The 22,259-nt window shown below is 44.7% G+C and overlaps 1 protein-coding gene across 2 annotated transcripts in view; it reads right to left on the reverse strand.

Moving 5' to 3' along the window:
• CHGB (chromogranin B) overlaps nucleotides 1–18,179 on the reverse strand; it is a 127,803-nt gene extending 109,624 nt beyond the window's left edge. For both annotated transcript variants that reach the window (XM_084825290.1, XM_084825297.1), the window contains exons 1-2: nucleotides 18,100–18,179; nucleotides 9,040–9,221 (exon numbers count right to left, since the gene is read on the reverse strand). In XM_084825290.1, coding sequence (XP_084681416.1) covers nucleotides 9,040–9,214 — 175 coding nt within the window. In that variant the 5' untranslated portion in view covers nucleotides 9,215–9,221; nucleotides 18,100–18,179. The remainder of the gene's footprint in view (nucleotides 1–9,039; nucleotides 9,222–18,099) is intronic.
• Nucleotides 18,180–22,259: the final 4,080 nt, after the last annotated feature.

Consider the following 22,259-nt stretch of genomic DNA (forward strand, 5'->3'; position numbering starts at 1 on the left):
CTCCCCTTGAAATGCCCCAGAAATAAGCAGATTTCTCTCTGGAAAAAAAAAATCAGGAAGAGATTGGCCAATGTTGTAAACCAATACGAGGAGCTTGGAAAATGAAGCCCCCACCCCACCCTGCCAAGTACCCTCTTCATCCTTACCGTTGACTTATCTTGCAAGTGGGGATGGTATGGTAGCTGCAGCAGAGAGCTTGGAAAACTACACGTGCAAAGCATGGGCTCTACCACTGATTGATAAACGGAAAGGGTCTTGCTAGGCCCCAAGGGAGGAGGAATGCAAAAATCCAGCCATCCCATAAAACAGGTAGTCCCAGTGATCACCAGCAGTGACAATCATCAGAAGGGAAGTGTTGGCATAACAGACTGATTGTGGGGAAGCGGGAGAGGCGTTCCATCATGTGAGTCCCCAGAGTGATGGTGCTCAACTTTTTCTGGAAGTTCATCTGTTTATTGTCAAGAATGTGAGCGCTGGTTGTACTCAGTGATGACCGGAAGGTGCTCTGCCTATGCTTAAAATACTCTATTATTATTACTTCCAGGGCTAAAGTTCTAAGGATAAAATCTGGCAGACCAGTAACCAGAGCATCACTCAGTGCTGAATTTTCTGGATTAGTCTGTGATATGGAACAAACTGGTTATTGGACTTTAGAGCAACTCCTATTAATCCAGTGTGAGACAGCCAGAAAGTCGTTAAGTGATAAGCACTAATGGGCAGGTATGGTGGCTAAAGCAAGAAGATAAGAGAGGCACACTCTTTCCCTGCTGAGAGAGTGCTATATCTTTTGTATCAGGACCACAGGAGTCTATAGCCATGTTACACTAGATGATGATTAAAATTCAGAATACCAAGACATTCCGTTGGAGATGAACATCCATAAATCCCAACTGATATGATAATGCATCACTTTGCCTTCCAGAAACAAATATATTTTCAGGACTGTGGGTTTAAGTTATGCAGAGAAAATGAAATAAAAACTTATGAAACTGAACCACAATGGGAACATCTTACTGCACACATGAATAAAAGCTTCTTTTTCTTATCATTTACTAGTAGTGCACATAACATCCTCTTAAATAAGCAAAATTTGAACCCATGGCCTTTAAATGTATTTACCAAAGATCACACCTTAGATACAGCCTATGCCAGGGCTGGCAAGCTTTCTGGGCCTGTGGGCACATTTCAAAACTTTCATGGATACCACCACACAACAACTGCAAGGGAAGACGTGGCTAGTCACAAAGTAATTTGCCCCTAAGACAGAATACAAGGCTAAATATCACAACACCTGGGCCAGACAGGCACCTACTGCTCTGTAACTAGACTTGGATGCAATGCCAACCCTCCCTGTTCCTTTCTGCTAGTCTCCAGTGAAACTGAAAAGGTCAAGGGAAAGCCTTGTCATCTCCATCACTTCCATCTTCAGTCTCCAGTGAAACTGACAAGGTTGGAGGTGGGGGGAGGGAGGAACCTTGTCAACTTCACCAAGGTATTCTTTTTTCTTTACAATGTGAACAAGTACTTGGACAAATAGCAATATTTCTTTTATTTTTGAAAAAGCAAACTAACTAGTCAAGCATTGGACAAACAGACCAGGTCCGTCCGTCCGTCCCCGCCACACACACACAACACATATCAATCTCACCAGACAGTGCAGCAGATGCCCATGGTCATGGAAAAAGAAGAGAAATCAGGTAAGGGAGCTGCATCATGCCTATAATTGTGACCAAACAGGCACTTTTGAACACGGAGGCAAGGTTAAAATGTAGAAAAGAAGCTGTTCACAAGTGTGTAGAAGAACTGTATAGAAAAGTAGTAAGTAGAGGTCCAAAAAATGCAAAACAGCTAGGATGCATGTGTCCACAGATGACACAAAACACACAGGAAGGTTTAAATACGATTAAATGCTCAGTGTAAGTGGCCAAACAGAACTGAACAATCCTTCTAAAAGGCTTCAAACAAAGGAACTTGACAGACATAAACAGGAAGAGTGTGAAATTCTATAGATAGCAAAAAAGACACGACATATAATAAACTAAGAACCTAAGAAGGCCTATCTAGTCCAGTAATCTGTTCCCACAGTGACTAACCAGATGCCTACAGGAAGCTCATAAGCAGGACATGAATGCAACAGCACCCTCTCACTCATGTTCTCCAACAACTGGTATAAAGAGGTATAGAGCTTTTCTACCCAAGGCTGTTAATCAGCTGTTATCTACTTTTCAGTTTTGTCAGAGAACTGAGATCTGAACAGTACACGAAGAGCATTTCCTTTCCTGCTTTTGCACTACATAACCTCTAGGTGGCACTGCGGTATAGCTGAATAGTGCAAATATACAAGTACAAAAATTTTCTTTGGCTTTTACAATTAAATACCACACTTTCTCTGCTCTAAAAAAAAAAAACCTCACCAAAAGTGCTCTTTAAACACAGAAATGAAACTGGAGGGTTACAATGTCATTTAAAGAACCAATAAACAACTGTGAGCAGGGAATGACAGGCACACAATAAATGCCTTGTGTAGAAAAGCCCATACAGCCTCTGATATGGGAGGTATTAACATAGCCATCACGACTAGTCGTCATTGATAGTTTTCACTACATCTTGCCTTTACTAACTGCTTCCCTAATACCAGGGGAATGTTGAGCCATGGGCATGAAATGAATCCACAAGAGGATTAACTGGGTAACTGAGAATAAAGGAGAAAACACAGATATACAGTAGTAAAGATATACAGAACATGTCCAAAATACTGATCAAGACTGAGGAAGTTTAGGAAAGCTAGGTTTCTTTTTTCAAAAAAATGTCCTGAACAATTTTAAAAATATAAAATCAAGGCAGCACTGCATCTAGAAAATGGCATTTTAGAAATCATATCAGATTTCAGCCTGCAACAGTGACACAGAATAGTACTTTATGGTGAGAGGTAGAATTAAGACTTCCCACATGGGAGTCCAGAAAATCAGGTTATTGTGTAAATATTTCTTTGAGAGCCCTCTTGTGGATGTTTCTTTTATATATGATTTTTTTTCCTTTTTTTTTTTTTTTTACAAAGCAACTGGTTGAGCCAGCTTCATGTGTGAAAGAATCCACTTTAATCTATAGTGAACTTCAATCAGCAGGGGCTAGCAAACTACATTTTTCAACACTTTCAAATAAAAGAGATGTATTGATGGACTATTGAGCTAAATTAGTTATGAAAAGTGACTTGGGGTAAAAATATTCCTAATATTTAGGTCATTCAGGCTGCAATCCTAAACACACCTACTAGTGAGCCATTCCACTGAATACAGGGGGACTTCTAAATAAACTGTCAGGCTGCAATCCTATGCACACTTAGGAACATAGGAAGTTGCCTTTTACTGAGTCAGATATAGCTCAGTATTGCCTGCACTGAATTTCAGCAGCCCTCCAAAATTTCAAACAGGAGCTTTTCCAGCCCTACCTGGAGAAGCCAGAGATTGAACCTGGGGCCTTCTGCATGCAAAGCAGGGGCTCTACCACTGTGCTACAGCCCTTCCCCTTACACCCTTCCTTGGGAGTGAGCCCCACTTAACTCAGTGGGACTTGCTTCTAAACATGCATAGGATCTACAATAGCTGTCTGTTTAGCAATGAAGAAAGCTCAAAGAACACATAGCAGAACTATTAGGGACTAGATAATGTATTATTCTGTGAAACATACTCCTCCCTAGATCTGGAAATTAAGAATAGCCAATAAAGCAGAAAGATTTTGTCAGAGGCCATCAGAAATGAATGTGAACATAAAATCTGTGATAAGTTCTCTCTCTGAGTTACTCAGAAGGAAAACAGCCTAGTCCTAGATCCACATCTAATATAGGATGTGCACTAGAGAAGTACTCCAGTCACAGGGTAAGCTGACTCATCCAATAGCTAACATGTAAACAAAGTTGCACCACGAACCTTATCAACTTGCCACCCATACCTTGTTGCATTTGCCTCTATGGATTTGCTGGCCAAGGACCCAAACATGGGTGGGGAATGTTCCTGCTCTGGCCAGAAGACAGATTTATTAACCATTCTGACAGGACAAGGCCAGCGGCTGCCCGTTCCTATTCCCTCTCCAGCCAATTGCTTCCAACAGCTGGATCTCTAAGGCTGCAATTCTATATCTACTTACCTTGAAGTAAGCACCAGGTAGGAAGTAGGACTTACTTCTGAGTAGACATGTATAGGATTGCACTAACTCTCAGTCTCTCTCTCCCTCTCTGAGCTCTTGTTACAAGTCATAGTGCACCCACCCAATGGATTCGTTGATTTATCAAAATAAACTAAGGGTGTGATAGCTTATTAATGAGGAAGCTCGGCAGAATGAAAATTCACAAGGCCAGACTCAATTTTAGTTTCTCCCTAACCATCCTGGATAGTATCCCTAATATGCAGGATGCACACTCAAGCAGTACTCCAATCATAGGGTAGCCAATAGTTAACAGGCAGTTGGCTGGCCACTGCGTGAACAGAATGCTGGACTATACAGACCCTAGGTCTGATGCAGCAGGGCTATTCTTATGTTATTAACTTCTAAACAAAGTTGTGCCAAGAATCAGGCCAGCTTACCAGCCACACATTCTGACCAATACTTGCGGTTCCCCCTGCCCCAAGCCTCAGAAACAGTCTATGGGGGCATACATTCCCATGTGAAAGCATCCCTACTGTCGCAACCACAGTCTGTTACGCGTTCTTGAAGTCTCTTCTCTACCTATTTGTTTTATTTATTAATACATTTATACCCCACCTTCTTTTCCTCTTGCAAGGAACCCTCCTCCACTCCATCTTACACGGTCCTCGTCCTCTCCATTTTTATCATCACAACAACCCTGTGAGGTAAGTTAGGCTGAGAGTCAATGACTGGCCCAGAATCATCCAGTGAGCTTCATGGCCCAGTGGGGTCTAGAACCAAGATCTCTCAAGTCCCAGTCCAGCACTCTAACCACACCACCACACTGGTGTGCAACAGCCACCTGTCACGCAAACATAGAGAGAGCCAACTGAGGGAATTTAGTCTGCTGAAACCTTGTGGCTGTGGATCTCAAGAACTGTGAGCAGATGTTTTGTCCACACATTAAGCTGATCAGGGAAATGTGATTCTGAAAATATCACTACCAGTTTCAACACCTCAGCCCTCCAAATACCAGCCTATACCATTTGCCACCACAATCAGAAAGCAGGTGAGCTGCCAACAGGAGGTGCCATCAGCACAAATGGCAGAGCCAGCAGGCCGCAGGACTACTCTGTGTGCCAAACAAAGGATGAAGATTGCTAGCCCATGAGAGCTGTGGGGGAGGATTCCTTTATGACCTCCAATATGGTTCATTAAAGACATTGGGCCCAAGCAAATCCCACTTCAGCTAAGAGACAGGCTTAGGTAAAGTCACTTTCTCTCAGCCTCTTTTCTCCAACTGCATAATATAGATTTGTATTTTATTTATTCATTAGTAATACTTTTATTCTAGAAGCATAGAATCACAGGGCTGGAAGGGGCCTACAAGACCATGGAGTCCAGCCCCCTGCTCAGTGAAGGAAGCCTGATTCCCAGGTGGTCTCCCATCCAAGTGCTAACCAGAGCTGACCCTGCTTAGCTTCCGAGATCAGACGAGATCAGGCGCATCTCTCCAAGCGGTTCACATATCAATATCAGCAATCAGATTTAAATACACTATTAGAAACCGTTTCAACTGGTTGCATTGTAACAATACAAATCACATTTAAAATTCACTATTAAAACAATTTTTATCGCACCATCTTGTGCCAAGCACCCTGAGGCAGCTCACAGTCAGGTAGCAGATCCAGGTTTTTGTCCCCACTTGGCCATGAAATTAACTGGGTGATTCTGGGCCAGTCATTGACTCTCAGCCTAACCTACCTCACAGGGTTGTTGTGAGGATAAAAATGGAGAGGACGAGGACCATGTAAGATGGAGAGGAGGAGGGTTCCTTGCAAGAGGAAAAGAAGGTGGGATATAAATGTAATAATAAATAAAACAAATAGGTAGAGAAGAGACTTCAAGAATGTGAAACAGAGTGTGGCTGGGACAGCAGGGATGCTTTCACGTGGGAATGTATGCCACCATAGTGTTACTGAAGCATGGGGCAAGGGGAACCACAAGTATCATATGATAAAAAAAATTAAACAAACTCACAATCAGCAGTAGTACAACAAAATTCCCAGCTACACCACAAAAAAACAAACTCCAAACATCAGATCTGAGGGCTCCAAATGCAAGATAGATGTAGCTCTATTGGCAGATCTCAGGGTGATATGCAGTAGAGTGGCAAGGACTTCTGACACTCAAAGCTTGGGGTAACTAGGAGTAGATGTTTGTGTGGCAGGACTGTAAGCTCCATTCAGTTCTGGTACTCTTGGGCTCAGAATTCTTTAATTCTAAGTGTATGTTTTTTGCACCAAGCTCTGGTTCGTGGATCTCAGGAGGTCTTAGTAAAAAAACAAAATAGATCTTGCATACATGAAGTCTGCCCACCCCTCATCTATACATACATAGTAAGATTATCCCAACAGCCAGACAGAATGGGCAGGAGGGCTGTCAGTATGAAACTTTCCTGAAGCCTCTCCCCAGAGAACCATCCACGTGGCTGGAATGCCCTCCTCCCATTGTTGCAACATCCTGCATGATTTCCAAGTATGGGAACTTCTGGTAAGAAATCTTTTTTCCCTCATACCTTAGTATATCCAGTCAAACCTCTTTGGACTTCTCCAGGTTTATGACTCACCAAAAGGTCCTTGAAGTTCAGAGAAAACCACAGGACACACCAAAAAATCCACCACTGCTAAAATTAGAGGGGAAATTCTATGTGCTAAACCTTCCACTATAATCACTAGGTTCTTATGGCTTCCTGAAATTCTGTGTTGCATCTTTGTCCTTCTCTAGCCAAAGTACAATGAAAAACAGAACATGTGTAGATCTGCCAGTTTTACACAGTGTAAAATGGTATTTTCTGACTACTTAACACTAAAAAAGCAAAAACCAGAGAAGATTATTCAACTTTTACATCTAGTAATGGTCCAGATAAATTCACAACAAGTAAATCATGGCACTGTTTAGCTTGATAAGCGATGCAGTCAGTGGCCAGCAGAGTTACTTGCAGTTGGTCCACACTAATCTATTTGAACTATCATTCCTACAGTTGCCAAAACTGCATTTGTGTTTATAGTTTGGTGCCACCTATCTACCCTACACATGATTTTAAAAAACATTAAAAACAGCTGTGGAACAGCAGTACTGGCAGAGGTGTTCAACCCTTCCCCCCACCCCCCGTGTTTCTCCCATCTAATTTGCTATTAGGGTGCAGCCAGGAGCCAGGAACTGTGCCTGGAAATCAGAGTTAAGGGACAAAGGCTGAAGTCTGGACTGAAGGACAGAATAGGAAGCAGGACTGAAGAACAACCAAAGGTCACTGGAACAAGCCAGAGCTCAGCAAGACCATGTTGCTCAGGCAGCTCCGGCACCTAGACTAGACACTGGATCCCCCTGGACAGGAAGGGCTATAAGTTCAGCCTGCCCTTTCTCAGAACAAGAGCCATGAGATGAGCGCTCTGGAGAGTCCTGTAGGAGTGCCAGGGTTCCTAATCCCAGGAGGGATCCATAATCCCACGTTCAGTGAATACGTTACAGTCCCTCTTCAGACATTTCCCGTCAACATAGAGAAGTCGGAGTCAGGGCCAGGGCCGGTATATGTGTCCCCATTTGCTCTCCATGTTTACACATTTTTTAAAGGCCTGAGGAGGGCGAATAGCTTCCCATTACACCTGAACCAGGAATTAAGGTGAATGGCTTCCAAACAAGCCAGAATTCGGATGCCAACTTAACAAACTCAGATTCAGAAGTTAACTTCAAACCATGTCGATATATCCTGGCTTTTTGAGAAGTCATTACTCCTAACTGCCTAGTTCAGACATAATGGCAAGCTATGGTTAACTGCAGCTTCCTGGCTTGTTTCCCCAGTCCTGTGAAGGAAGGAGTGAAGTGGGAGCCATCTCTTCACACAGGCTTTCCCAGAAGTGTAACCGAGCCAGCTCTGGCCTGTGGTGCACAGCAGAGTGTGTAGTTTTATTGCTGATTAATATGTCTTCATTACTCTGTAGTTTTATTGTTTTACTTTGATGGCAATGACATTGGATGTTCACTATGTTGATAATTCCAAGGAAAACAGTATATAAATTTGGGTAATAAATAATAAGAGGGAGCAAAGTGGCTGCATGTGGGTGCACAAAACTTGTGCATATCCTAACTTACTAAGCCAGGATTTGATCGTCCGAAGTGGGTACACCTTGTGGTATTAAGAATGGCATGACTAGAAGGAAGGTGTCACCCCAGATCCAAATATGATGCTCTCTAGTTAGCGAACCTCAGAACTGCCCACAACATTGGACAGCTGAGTTTCAGGCTTCCTGCTCTGCCCATCAGGCTTGAAAATATTTTGTTCAACTCAGTACCAGCACTACACTAAAATAATGAGAGTGCTTCCTAAAAAACCAAAACAAGTAAGATCAGATAGTATAACTTCTATGGGATGTATGTTTTGCAGTTAATTTCTGTACATTAATTCTTCTCTAACAAACTTTTTTTTAAAACTGCAAGTAATATTATCAATTCATAGGAAAGCACAATACATTCAACACAGATGCAAAGAGATACAATCTCTACCCAGAAAGAGAACACTTTGAATTAGATAGGCCTAAAAATGTTCAAAGGTAACTATTGCCAGCAGTGGACAAATGACTCCGTAAGTAGTTAAGTGACACAGGCATTTGTGGAAGGTGACATCATTCAAGACAGGACTGCAATCCTACAGCTTGGAATAAACTGCACGGCAAGCCCAGCTTTTAAAAAGACAAATCAGTCACTTGTGTTCATGCAGAGGTGCATATATCAAACTCCCGCCTGGCATGGGAACATTTTGTCTAGAGTTCCAGATGTATGGCATTTCTCCTGCCAGGCATGCTTGACAAAGGAAAGCACACATGGTAAAAAGAGTAATAACAGTGGGGGTAACTTTACCTGTGTCGAATGCTGTGAATGCTGGTGAAACAAATGCATCTTCAGAATGAAGGATCTCGTCATTCCTCCCAGGGCTGGGGTTCAACAGAAAGCTTTCTGCAGTTATGAAACACGGCATGTCTAGCAAGCTGCTTTCTTCTGACTGACAGCTTGACACTGTTCCGCTGTCTTCCATAGTGCCACTAAAGCAAAGGCAAATATTAATTGCATTTGTATTTACTTGTGCGATTTGTATCCCACCTTCCTGTTTCAGCACCAAAGTCCTTAAGATAGCTAATGTCACAGTAAAACAAATCAAATAGAAAACAAACTAGCAATTAAAAAGCTACCAAGACAGACACTCTAGAAAAGCTTCCCCAACCTGGCACCTTCCAGATGTGTTGGACTACAATACCATCATTCCTAGAACCATGTAAGCCACCTTGAGTTCCTTGCAAAAGGAATAAAGGTGGGATATAAATGTAATAAGAAATAAATGAAATAAATAGCCAGCGCAGCATCACCTAGTACAAGAGTGTCGACTTTCAGCCTGATATTAGGCCCGGAGGCCAGAGGTTCTGCGCTCCTGCTCGAATACATTATTCCTGACACTTGATATCTTCCGATAACTTTATTTATTAAAGCACTTCTATCCCACTCTTCAGCCAAAAAGAAAAAAGAAAAAGCTCCCAGGGCAGCTTGCAAGATTAATAAGAAGACAGTCCCTGCCCTCAGGCTTACAATCTAAAGTATACAACACAAAAGGGATTGGGAGGGAAAAAGAAAAATGCAGTCTCAGGTACTAAGGGTTATTTACAAAGTTCTTATAGGTGTTCTTTCTGACAGTGAAGGGGGAAACAAGCTCCCTGAAGCTGTTTTTTCCTCTGACTGATGTAGGGGGCCAGCCTGGTCTCCTGCTTGCCATCAAGTTTTTTCTGGGACACAGGGGATACAGCCTCCCAGTACCCCTTGGCCCCTATTATTTATCATCATCATGATTATGTATATACTGCCTTATCTGCTAAAAAGCCATCAAGGCAGTGTACAACCCTTGCTGACGGATGAGGCTAGAGTGTGCTGCTCTTCAGCTCTGCAGTCCCAGGGCAACTATCAGTTGGAGCTGAGTATTCTGACTAGCACAGAGGGGCAAAGCAAGTTTCTTCTCTAGTCAATGTATTTATGTATGGGGCCAGGTTGGTCTCCCTGTTGCCATGATGTTCTTCCAGGGAGGCAGGGTGTGTCATAAGTCCTCTGGCTGATGCATGACAAGCTGGGATACCCACACACACAAAATAAAAAACCCTGTTGTATAGAGTAACCTAGACCACCAATAAGAAAACATGAAGGGCAAAATTTGCCAAATTTCTCCTATTCATGACACATAAGCCTAACATGCCATCTAAACACTTCAAGATGTAAATCCCACTGAATTCAGTAGGTCTTCCCATTGTGCATAAATGTGTTTTAGGACTGGGCCATAAACCGGTGTCTGACTGACAGACTTACTAAACTCACTATGGGCTTGTTCACATGGCGATACCATCTCAAAATATTTTAGTTTGAATTTGTCTTAAATGCAAAGTAGGTGATTTTCTCTGGATGGGAAATACTGTGTTAGGTATGCTGTGCCTGAAAGTAAAGAGCAGCACTAAAGGGTTTTGTTTCCTTTGGAAAAGAAAGTGTAGTGGAGACCTATGCTGCCTTTGTAATGTCCATTTACAAATATACAAGCAGAGTGCTTTGGGGGACAGACAAATCCTGAAGGCAGATAGCACAACACCTAATCCTGCATCAGGTTCCCAAAGAGATCAAATTCCCTGTCCCGAGGGCTTTATCTTTAGCCAAGTCACAGCTTGCTGTCCAATTCTCTCTGCTCCTATTCGAATGGCAAAAACTCCTTCTAGCTATCTCATCTCTCCTGCCAACTCAGATGGGTGCTACATTTTCCAAAGGCTAGAGAGAGATTCTAGGTCTTAGTATCCAGGACAACAAAGCCCATTGAAAACCACTGAAAACAAAAACAACTAAAAATCTCCTTATCACCCATTGAAGTTTATTAGGCAAAAGTCCAGCCATACTAATCAAGAAAACAGCCAGGCTCATAAGATAAGCAGTTATTCTGGGAACTACTCAAGAGTAATTGCTTTGCATAGCCAAATGGGGGGTGTTGTGGGTTCTCTGTTCTCAGCCATTTTATTGAGTGCCACCTCATTTCCTACATGAAGAGCAATCTCAGAGCAGAAAAGATGTATGCTTTAAAGTAGTCATAGTGCAATCCTATGCATGTCAGAAGCAAATCCTTTTTGAATTCTTCTAACTCCCAGGTAAGTGCATAAAGGACTGCAGCCTAAGTGTGGTATAAGCACTTTCTTCACTGCAGGTACAAAGATCAGGGAGGTGACAGATAGACAGACAGAGACAGATAGATAATGCACACAATTGGTTCACAGGTATCCTAAAGCTAATATTGGGGGCAATGTGTCACAGAAGCGTGAGATGGCTAACACCCGTTAGAAGTGCGGGGATCCCCGGTCTGAACAATAAGAGAAAGATGTATCCTGGGTTATATTTATGTGAGTCACCTCTGTGTCTGAGAATATACAGAAATAAGCAGGACATACAACAAAAAGTTACAGTGCTGCACTGTTCGGAATTCCAGCCACTGCTTTCCATTCCGTTTTCCAGGTTTTCCATCCCCCCACCCCACTCTCACAATAGTCAGTCATTATTCCATGGCTACTGAACATGCTCAGTCCTCACTGGGATGTTGGGGGGACGGGACCGGAGGGTTTTTTTTAAAAAAAAATCTCTGTACTTCTGCAAACTGCAGGGTTCCCTCAAGTCTGCTGATACCTCCCCTTTTTGTGCATGGGTGGTACCATTTTGGCTACATAAGCAACTGCACTCTCCCCCTGAAGATCGAACATAGAGAGAACGAGGTGGTGCACCAATGCCAATGACATGCAGCCAGGTCTAAGAGAAGACTGCACTGGAGAGCCCCTTTTTGGCATATTGTTGTTCACATTTGAGAACAACAATATCTGCAATTAGTCTGGGATAAGGCAGTTACATTTGCTTTCTGCCTGGCAACCATGAGAAGCAGGCTCAATATTATCTGGAACATCCATTCCATAGCCACAAACCAAAGGTATTGTTTTTAAATACATTATTGACTCGAGTTTTATGACACTAGTGCCTTTTGTGTGCAACCTTTTTACAGCATGCTGCTGAACCTGGCCTTTGCCTCATACTTACTAGTTAACTAGACAATATCAGTTTTCTGATCAGAGCAAGATTGGTTTCCTTGATGGAGGCAAGGTTAAAACTCTCACAAGGGCAGTTTCCATGCGAGAGAGAAAAACAAGTTGTTCTCTGAAGTCATGGGTGGGAAACATGCAGACCTCCAGATGTTATTGAACCACAACTCTCTTAATAATCCCTGACGATTGACCATGCAGGCTGGGGCCGATGGGAGCTGGAGTCCAACAACATCTGGAAGACCACAGTTTCCCCACCCCTATCTTAAGTGGATCTTCTGGTGACTGGGGAGGGGCCATAGCTCCTTGGTAGAGCACATACTTCACATGCACAAGACCCCAGGTTCAGTTCCCACCTGCTTCAGCCAAATGGGTCTCAGGGAGCAGGATGGAAAAGACCCCTCTCTGCCTGAGGCCCCTGGGGAGCTGCTCTCAGTCACAGCTGTCAGGGCTAGATGGACCAATGGTCTTAGGCAGTATAAGGCAGGTTCATATGTTCACATGATTCCTCAGTCTAGGAATTATATCAGTGTAAGGGCGATTTGGCAGCAACATTTCTCACCTCAGATCTGGCAGCAACATTTCTCACCTCACTGATGGCTAGGGATCAGTTTCTGGCTGATCTGGCTGGCTAGGCGGGTGTCCCCATCCTCTCGCCACTCCATGTGCGTCCCTCTATGCCAGAGGTTTACAATCTTTTTGGTCTCGAGGGCCACAGGTGATGCCAGCCCAGGGGCCACATGTGTTGTGTGCACACACACACACACACATACATGCATGCACACATGTGCTTAAGTACATAGCTATGTTACATGATGTGCTCTAGTTAGACCTATGTACAAACTTGCACATGTTCTAACGAGACTGACATACTCGCTTATAAGGAATCTTTAGACATTGGCAATAGAGCGTCTGTGGCTGAGAAGGCGATTCCCACCCAAAGAGATTCACGCTCAGACCCTGCTGGAGAGGATAACGCCACAATGGTACATTTATTGAGGTTTACAAAGATTCAGATACACAAGCTGGTCTTGGGGGAATTAGCTGAGCAAATGGATTTAACATTTAAGACCAATTGGGGATGCTCCAGCCTTCACCAAGTTATGCTTTGGTGGGGAAATTAGCTGCATTCTTGGCAAAGCTGAGCTCCAGGCCTAAAGGTAGTTTTCAAGACTGTGGGAAGGAGTCTTCCCAAGGCCTGAAACACACACGTGCACAGAGAGTGAGAGAAGGGAACCAGGGAGGGGGGGAGCTACAATTTCCATAAAGAACCTCTAAAAGCAATATACCTTTCCTTGGACAGAAGCCCTTTCCTGCAGGCAGGAACTAGTGTGTGTTGCAATTCCTGGTCTCAGGTGAAGAGGAAGGAAAGCAGAGAGCCTTGACTGGGGGAGGCAAAGCACCCACTGTTGGCACCTTGCTGTGGCAAGCATGGAGCTTAGTGATTTTAGCATGGAGCCTTTCCTCTGGGAGGAGAGACTCAGAATGATTTTAGCAGCAGTGTGGCACCATACCTCTGCATGGGTGATTTCAGCAACATGCCCCCCCTCGCCGCCTTCTGGGAAGAGGGGACTGGGACTGCACCAAACTGAGGCTTCTTATACAGTTCCGAGAAAGGCAGTGACATCACAATTCTGATGACCCAGACACTGCTCATAGGAACAGGAAATGTGCTACTTGCTATGGGATAAAGCCTGAGTTGGCCTTCCGACCCGTATAACAAAAGAGGGTGTTTGGGGATAATGGGTGTACTTGCAGGAAACAAAAGTTCTACTTACTATCCCTTACTTTTTAACAAAATATGACCTTGCATATTAATGACTGTCTTAAAGATAGGTGTCAAGGCTGGAGTTCAACAATGGGAGCATATTGCAGGTAATTGACTAGGTTACTTACCAGATATCACTATGGCTATCCAGCACATTCATGTTTTGCTGAATTTTTACCCCCACCTTTGCCTTTGGGGAAATCATTTTGGGAAGTCTATTAGAAACTGACTTGCTTGATCCAGTCTTGCATGATGCTCTCAACCCCATTCCTGTGCCTTTCTCCCACATTTGCTGGGGATGAAGACGCCTGGCTTTGTGGCTGTGTCTCAAAATGGAGTCAGTACTGTTCACTCAAAAGAGAGCTACTTCGTAACAGCTAGTTTGCCTGACTTGTGTTTAGTTCAATTAAACTCTTTTGCTGATTTAAATAAAAGCATGCTGTAAATGGCTATTGTCAAATTACTGTTTAGGTCTCACTCACTTGCCTTTTCAATGGCTCTAAAAATAATTCTAGCCAGACAAAAGTAAGTGGCACGTGAATCAGAAGAAGCATGGGCAGTAAATGGTCAGAAAGCTGACATGGGATCAGCAAAACAGCTTAGTGGAAATCTAAGCTGGAGCTGATGCTTTGGAAGGGCTCCTTGTTTCAGCCACATCAAAGCTGTGAAGATTGCTCTGACATTTCAGCAGTTCTTCTGGGCAACTGCCAGAGGCGAATAAGCAGCTGCGTGGTCTGACAACACCTGTCACGCAAATGACCCTTCTGAGAAATCTGGTCACACTCTTTGGAATGAAATAAACAGATTGAGTCAAACTTGTCCATCGTGACGCCAGATATGATGCGTCCTTTCCAAGGCAAGCACATGCTTCTGGGCAACGTGCGAGCTAACTGTTTATCAAATCTAGGTCAAAAGAAGATTCTCATCTCCAGGGATAATTTTTTAAAAAGAAACATCGTCACAGGCACTACAAAGAAATTCACAGTGTACTAAAGTCGGTTTCCACAGTTCCAAACTATAGCTCAAACCAAACACACTCATAGCAACCCAGCATTTCAATGGCCAGTTCAGCTGTTTATGCTTCTCTCATGACCCATTTAACATGTTCTCCTCTAAAACAGAAATGGCTAATACATCTTATCAGCCACACAAGAACTCCACCCTGGCTATAAATATATATATTCACACACACGTGTGTGTGTGTGTGTGTGTGTGTGTAGAAGAGTACAATAAAATAAGTTTACCTATGCTGGCACCACTAGGGGGTGTGGTCATGGCTGTCATGAGGGCACACCTTTCTTGCCAGAAAGGAAAGATCTCCCTTTTTCTTTTCAAGCTCACTCTTGGATCAAGAGAGATGAACCTGGTACATGTCAAATGTTACTGAGCACGTAAGTCTAAATATCTGGCTTTGGGATAATTAGCAATTCAGCTGTTTCCCCAGGAAGAAGAAAAGGTAATCAAAAGATGGCACAGACTTTTGAAGTGTGCATGCATAGCCTCTCCTTGACTTCCATAGGATTTACCACCACTTTTAACTAGTTTAAAGACCAAGCATAGAACATGTCTGCTACAACAAGCTTAATATTTCACTGCCCTTATTTAAGAAGACACAAATACGTCCTGCATGATTGGCCGGAGCCATGAATTTTTCAAACCCCTGCTACCGCATGCCCTCTTTCACATTTGTATGTGAACTTTCATCTATACACGTGTACTTAACTGACATTCCGAAAACTTCAGCTGGTCCAGAACAGGGCAGCAAGATTGTTAACAGGGACTGGCCATCGAGATCATATTACGCCAGTACTTATCCAGCTGCACTGGCTGCCAGTCCATGTCTGGGCCCTGTGGCAATTCACATGCACAATATGTAAATAGTAAAGGTTTGTATATATGTATGGTGGCTAGGGATGGGCGGATTCCCTACCTGCTGGTCCGGGTGGGAACCTGCTGGCGAAGGGAGGCGAGCCGTCCCTCCCCCCGGAATCCGTCTGAGCCATGGCTCTATCAGATTGTTTTAGGGGTAGGGGTGGATTAACTTGGTCACCTAAGGACAGATTTTGCTCACTTTGGAAGATTAAAATATTTAATTGCAAGCCTGTTACAGGGGCTTTGCAGCTGAGCTGGAATTTGAACATGGAATTCCTGCATCTACAGGCATACTTTCCACAGCTAATAACAAACAATAAGAAAAACACAAGTCTGCTTTTCGAAAGAGAGTCCACCACCTTCTGAGGCAGTCTGTTCCACTGTCAAAACAGCTCATACTGTCTGAAAGTTCTTCCTATGTATCAAAATCCCCTTTCTTGTAATCTGAATTGGTTGATTTGGATCCTACCCCCTAGAGCAACAGAGAACAAGTTCACTCCATTCATTTCTCTGACAGCTCTCCAAATCTTGGACGACAGCTATCATATTGCCTCTTAATCTTTTCTCCAGACTAAACATATCCAACTCCTTCAACCTTTCCTTATAAGATTTGGTTTCCATATCCCTCACCATCTTTGTTTCCCTTCTTTGGATACTTTTCAGTTTGTCAATACCCTTCTTAAAATGAGGCACCCAGAATGGGGCACAGTACTCCAGTTGGTACTATTAGTTATTCTGACCTGGATAAGTATCATCCCCCCACCTCCTAAAAGGGGATAATATATCCAAGGTGTGCCATTTAGGTAAGGCAATCCCTCCGACCACACCACACACATAGAGTTTCAGACCACATGATTAGACTCAGAGGTACCAAAATCAGAGAAAAGGATCCCAACACACTGGATCAACACTGTAAAATTAATAACAAACATTATAAAGTTGCAGCAATGAAGATTGCTGCATTCAATGAAGAATCAAGATTTTGGCTGCAGCCAAAAAAAGATAATATTTCTCACTACAAAAGGAACAACAACTGCACTGTGACTGCTGTTAATAATGTGACTATCATTCTCAGTACCTCCTATATTCAGTTTCCTTCTGACCTCACTGTTTATAATTCTCTCCCTCAACCCCAATATAAACTATATATCAACTTGAAACTCTCCATTATACTCCCAAGCATCTGACGAAGGGGACTATAGCCCACAAAAGCTTATGCCAGAATTAATGAGTTTGTCTTTAAGGTGCCATAACAATCTTTGTTGTTTTTGCTACAGTAGACTAACACAGCTACATCTCTGGAAATTGATATAAAATAGGGGTGGGGAACCTCTTTTAGCCTGAGGGCTGAATTCAATTTCAGAGAATCAGAGGCATGGGGGCGCATTCCAGAGGGGGATGCAGCAAAGGCGCCAGGGCCAAAGGCAAAAGGGGTGGGGGCAAACATTAAAAAAAATCTCATAATATTTTAGCTTAAAGCTCTCACTGCCAGCAACTATGCCCTAGGCGAGGCATTTCAACCTTTTAGAGGGGGTGGGGGAAACGGGACAAAATCCTGGAGACCAGGAAACGATCAGTAGATGGAGGAAAGAGGATGGGGCCAGGGGAATGGGCGTGGCCATCTGGGGAACCCCAGAGGTTCAGAGGCGAGCCCAGAAGGGCCAGATTTACACACACACTGGCATGAGGTTCCCCACCCCGATATAAAAGGAGGAAAACGGCGCAATCCTATGCATAGACAGACTCCTACAATTCCCAGCGTGCCCCAGCCAGCCATACTAGGAGTTGTAGGGCTTTTTTCTGTCTAAACATGCATAGGATTGGCCCCTAAATTACATTTCTCCCAGGAGTGTGAGATTGGCGTAAGACATTCTCCCTCGCACGTGATCAGAGCTCAGCTACGCTGAGAAATTCCAGACTGGCAGCGTTAGTCTGCTGCAAGAAAATAGCAGCGTCCCTCTGAAGGCGAAGCGTTTGACTACCTTGTCCTACGGTATGACGATATTTGCAAAGGAGAAAAACCCCATTGCATCCCATTATCCCCCTACACACACACAATACACACGTCCTGTTTAGCATGTGTTTGTGACTCGGGGTGCGGTAGTGGAAACGGGGAGTCCTAAACGAATTGGAGGTTGACATCAGAGGGAAGCAAGCGAACCCCCTCCCCCGGATTCTACTTACACAGAGCTGACTGCAGCCCTCCCACTGGAAGACCCCACTCAGGCAGTCCCCGTACCGGAAGCGCTTGAAGCCTTCTAGGCAAGGACACGTGGAGGCGCAGACAAAACAAAAACGTGGGGCTGCAGTTCATTGGCCCGCAGACCGGACTTCCTGTTTTGTTTTTTAAGCTCTGGGCTCTTTATTTCGTTAGTCGGGAACCAACAACGAATGCTGCTTATAGGAAGTCTCATGAAAACATCCAGGACTTTTACCTTGGCAGGAATTTGGCAGTAGCTTGTCACGCGCACCCCCCCCCCCCCCAGTAGAACCAAAAGACAGAAATTCGTGTTTTTTTTTTTTCAATCGTAGGTCTTCTCGTGTGGGGAAAAGATTATCTTTGAGGGGTTTTTTAATAATAACCCCCCCCCAAAAAAAATGCATAGCAAATGCTTCGTGGGTTACGCAGGCAGAGGGGGGGAAATGGCCCAATATTCTTGTCCCCCATTTCTTCCTACTCTTGCACGCGGGAGGAATGATTCGTCGTCCCGGCCATCTTTGTTACGTCCAGAAAGAGAGGAGGGAGGGTGGGTGCGCTGGGGGAACAGGAGAATAAAATATGCGGTACAAAGAGCTTGACAGGGTAAGCCCGTGCTTGTCTGCTCAAGAGTAAGTCCTACTGAGTTCAGGAAACGGGATAGGATTGCAGCCTGAAGCGTCTGTATAACTGTCCTCGCGCGTCCAGCTTCTCTGCTCCCAACCAGCCCGCCAAACAACAGCTGCTTGGGGTTCTGCTGGAAAACAGGCGCCTGAGGAGAGTCCTTAGGCACCCGTCTTGCCAGAGAACCCCAAACAGCTGGTTGGCCGGTTGGCAGGCGCTGTATTTGGCTGCTTACCCGGGGCGCGCGCGGGAAGGGTCTCTTCGCGCGTCCCGCGTAGCAGGGGCGGCAGCACGCGAGGGGGCGAATTGGGATTGCGGGGCACCCGCGGCAGCCTGCCCAGGACTGCCTCCCGGGGCCACAGGCAGCCGTGTTAGAGCCATCCCGTGGTAGAACCTTTTCAGGAAACGCAGAGCGGGATTAGATTTGGAAATTCATACAGAGCTCATAAAGCTAGGGAAGTCCAGCGGATTGCACACGTCACAGAGAAGTAAACGCGAATGTAGCCTGCAGCCCGAATTTATGCAGGCTCACCCGGAAGTAAGTTCTGTGTTCAATAAGGCTGTGCTCCCCTGGTAAAACGTGCACTGGATTGCAGAAGCAAGCACCACTGCATACTAGTAAACTGCATCTAAGGAGCGCATATGACCAGTGAGCACACAACGGGTAAAACTGAAAAGCTGCTAAACGCACATCTAGGGCGCAACCCTATGCATGTTTAGACGGAGAAAAGGCCCAGCATTCCCCAGCCAGCTTTGCTGTCTGTTCTGGCACTCGGAATTAAGCTCTGTCACCATAAGATTCTCAGGATCATGAATGCTGCACCAAATACTAAATAAGGTCAGGCTTGCACAGCGCTCCCATAGTGGAATTCTTTGTCCAACAGTTTAAATAGAATATTTAAGCACTTGATTAAATTAAGCTATCAGCTGGTCAAAATGAAGAGGATAACTGCTTCACAAGGTATTGACAATGCACCTGTCATTTCTGTCCTCTCAGGTATTTGCCATTTATTTGCAGAGTTTAAAAATACATTTTGAATTACTGCAACATTAATCTCAACTCTATATATCTGCAAGCTGGTTCATCACATATTGTCAATAACTTGCTGAGAGAACCAGTTGAACTAGTATGAGTCCAAAGGATTCATACCAGAGATATTCAGGCACAAAACAGCACTGCATGCAGTGATTACCTTGGGTGTCCAAAGTCTGTTTTTCAAAATACTGGCCTTTTACGCTGCATGGTTCTGAGTATGCACAGAGTTCAGGGCCAGCATAATACCTTTTCTTTCCAGATGTGATTTGAAATTAAGTATATTACAAATTACCTTCAGCCTACCAGTTTAGGGTGGCAGCAGACCTATAGATGCTATGCTGGCTACGGGGTGACCCAAGACAGAATAACAGGCAGTTGCTTGATTGAGAAGGATAGCCCTGGGCTCTTTTTTTTTTTTATGATGGATGGCTTTTATGCACAGCTTTTGCCTGGTCAACAAAACACACACTGCTCACCACATGTCTCCTGCAAAATGAAAAGATCCACCTCTGCTTGCACCAATGCCATGTGATGCTTTAGTGCAGCCTTCCCTGATGTAGTACCCTAAATGTTTTGTACTTCTGACTCACATCAGCCCCAGCCAGCATGATTGATGGCTAGGAATGCTGGGAGTTGTAGTCTAAAACATCTAGAGGGCAACAGGTTGGGGAAGGCTGCTTTAGTCTCATGAGTGCACTAAAATAGTTCACAGATAAGCACTAACATTTATTTTTTTAAAACCACTTCTGTTGCCTGGTTTTCTGCTTCGTGTCCTCCAGTTCTGGCTAGCAGCCAAGAGAGTAATATTCTGCATGAGCCTGTAAATTTTTGTCCTGTTGGCAACCTTACTAGAACCACGTATAGTACTTTGAGTACTATGTATTTGCCCTGGGTTGAGCTGCAGAAAGTCAGACGGGCTATCTGCACTACATCTCTTCTGTGCTTATTTACACATATGCAATACTTCACACATGGAGAAGCAGATCTGAAGTTTCACCTTGCCCACTTCCACAGGATCTCTTAATTACATGGACATAAGAAGAGCCCTGCTGGATCCGCCCAAAGTCCTAACGAATCCATCATCCTGTTTCCCACAGCGACCAACCAGATGCCTCTGGGAAGTCCACAAGCAGGACATGAGCAAAATAGCATCCTCCCACTGTCATTCCCCAGCAACTATCAAGGTACCTCTGATCATGGAGAGTCCTGGAGGATATATATACATCCTTTTTGCATACAGAAAACCAAGCAGTGGATGTGTTGGTTAGTTTTCTGCAGGGTGGGCCCAATACATTTTGCTGCCTTAGGCAAAGATGGCACCTCTCCCATTCCCTGTACAAAAGCCGACTGGACTGGCAGATGAATCTGTCTTCAACACTGATGATGGGACAGCATCTTCCACTGCACCTGAAGGGAGCAGACTAACTTAGGGGGCCCAGGGCAGGCCTCAAGGCACGCAGGCCTCTTCTGCAACGTCTTGCTGCCACCTCCCAGTATGTGCCACCTGAGGCGACTGCTTCACTCTGCCTAATAGTAGGGCTGGCCTTGGTTTTCTGCACCCAGCAGGAGTGTGTGTATGTGTATATGCCTGTGTATATGGAACAGCTGTTCCGCACACTGATAAAACTGTCTCTTGTGGGTTGATGGTTCCCAGGTCCTGGAATTAGGTTGACAGCCTATCCTGGTTGGGGTGGTACTTCCCCTGACAGAGCAGGTACATAGTCTGGGAGTGCTCCTTAATTCTAAGCTGTCCACTGGAGACCCAGGTATCCTCAGTGGCGAGGAGTACTTATGGCCAGCTACAGCTGTTCTTGGACCAAGGTAACCTAGCAACAGTAGTCCATGCTCTGACAACTTCCCAACTGAATCATTGCAATGCTCTTTACATGCAGTTTTCTTTGCACTGGCCAGTGAGCTACTGGGCCCAATTCAAGGGTTAGTAATAGTGTACAAGGCCAGAAATGGCTCAGGACCCATGTACTTGAAGGACCACATCCCTCAATACTAGCCAACATGGGATTTAAGATCTGCCAGGGAGGCTTTGCTTGTCCCTTGAGGAATGTGGCCCATGGAGCTGCCACATCTGGTGGGGCCTTTTCAGTGGTGACACCCCAGCTGTGCAACTAGGACCCATCATGGGGGGGGGGAGCCATTTGGCCCTCGCAGACAGGGCTCCAAGCTGGGAGCCAGGACATCGTGCTCCCCTCCCCCTCCTAGATGGAGTGGAAAGAACCACGCCAGCTACCTCTCCACACTCACAAAACAGAACGTGGAGATGGGGGGAAAGGGGCGTTTGCAGGGGTGGGGAGGGCAGGAGACCCGGGGTGGCAGGCATACAACAAATCCTATGGCAGCCCCAGCCTCCTTCCCTCCCTCTCCCCAAAGCCTCTGCTAGACAGGCAAAATCGCCCGTCTAGCTTAAATGCAGAGCGGGAGGTGCAAGGCACCTCCCGCTCTGCACAGGATCCTCGTAAGCCTCCGAGTTCA

Source organism: Heloderma suspectum, chromosome 1 (genome assembly GCF_057233095.1).
Source record: "Heloderma suspectum isolate Gila_16-S chromosome 1, 16-S_ref, whole genome shotgun sequence".
In the NCBI taxonomy this organism is placed as follows: Eukaryota; Metazoa; Chordata; class Lepidosauria; order Squamata; family Helodermatidae; genus Heloderma; species Heloderma suspectum.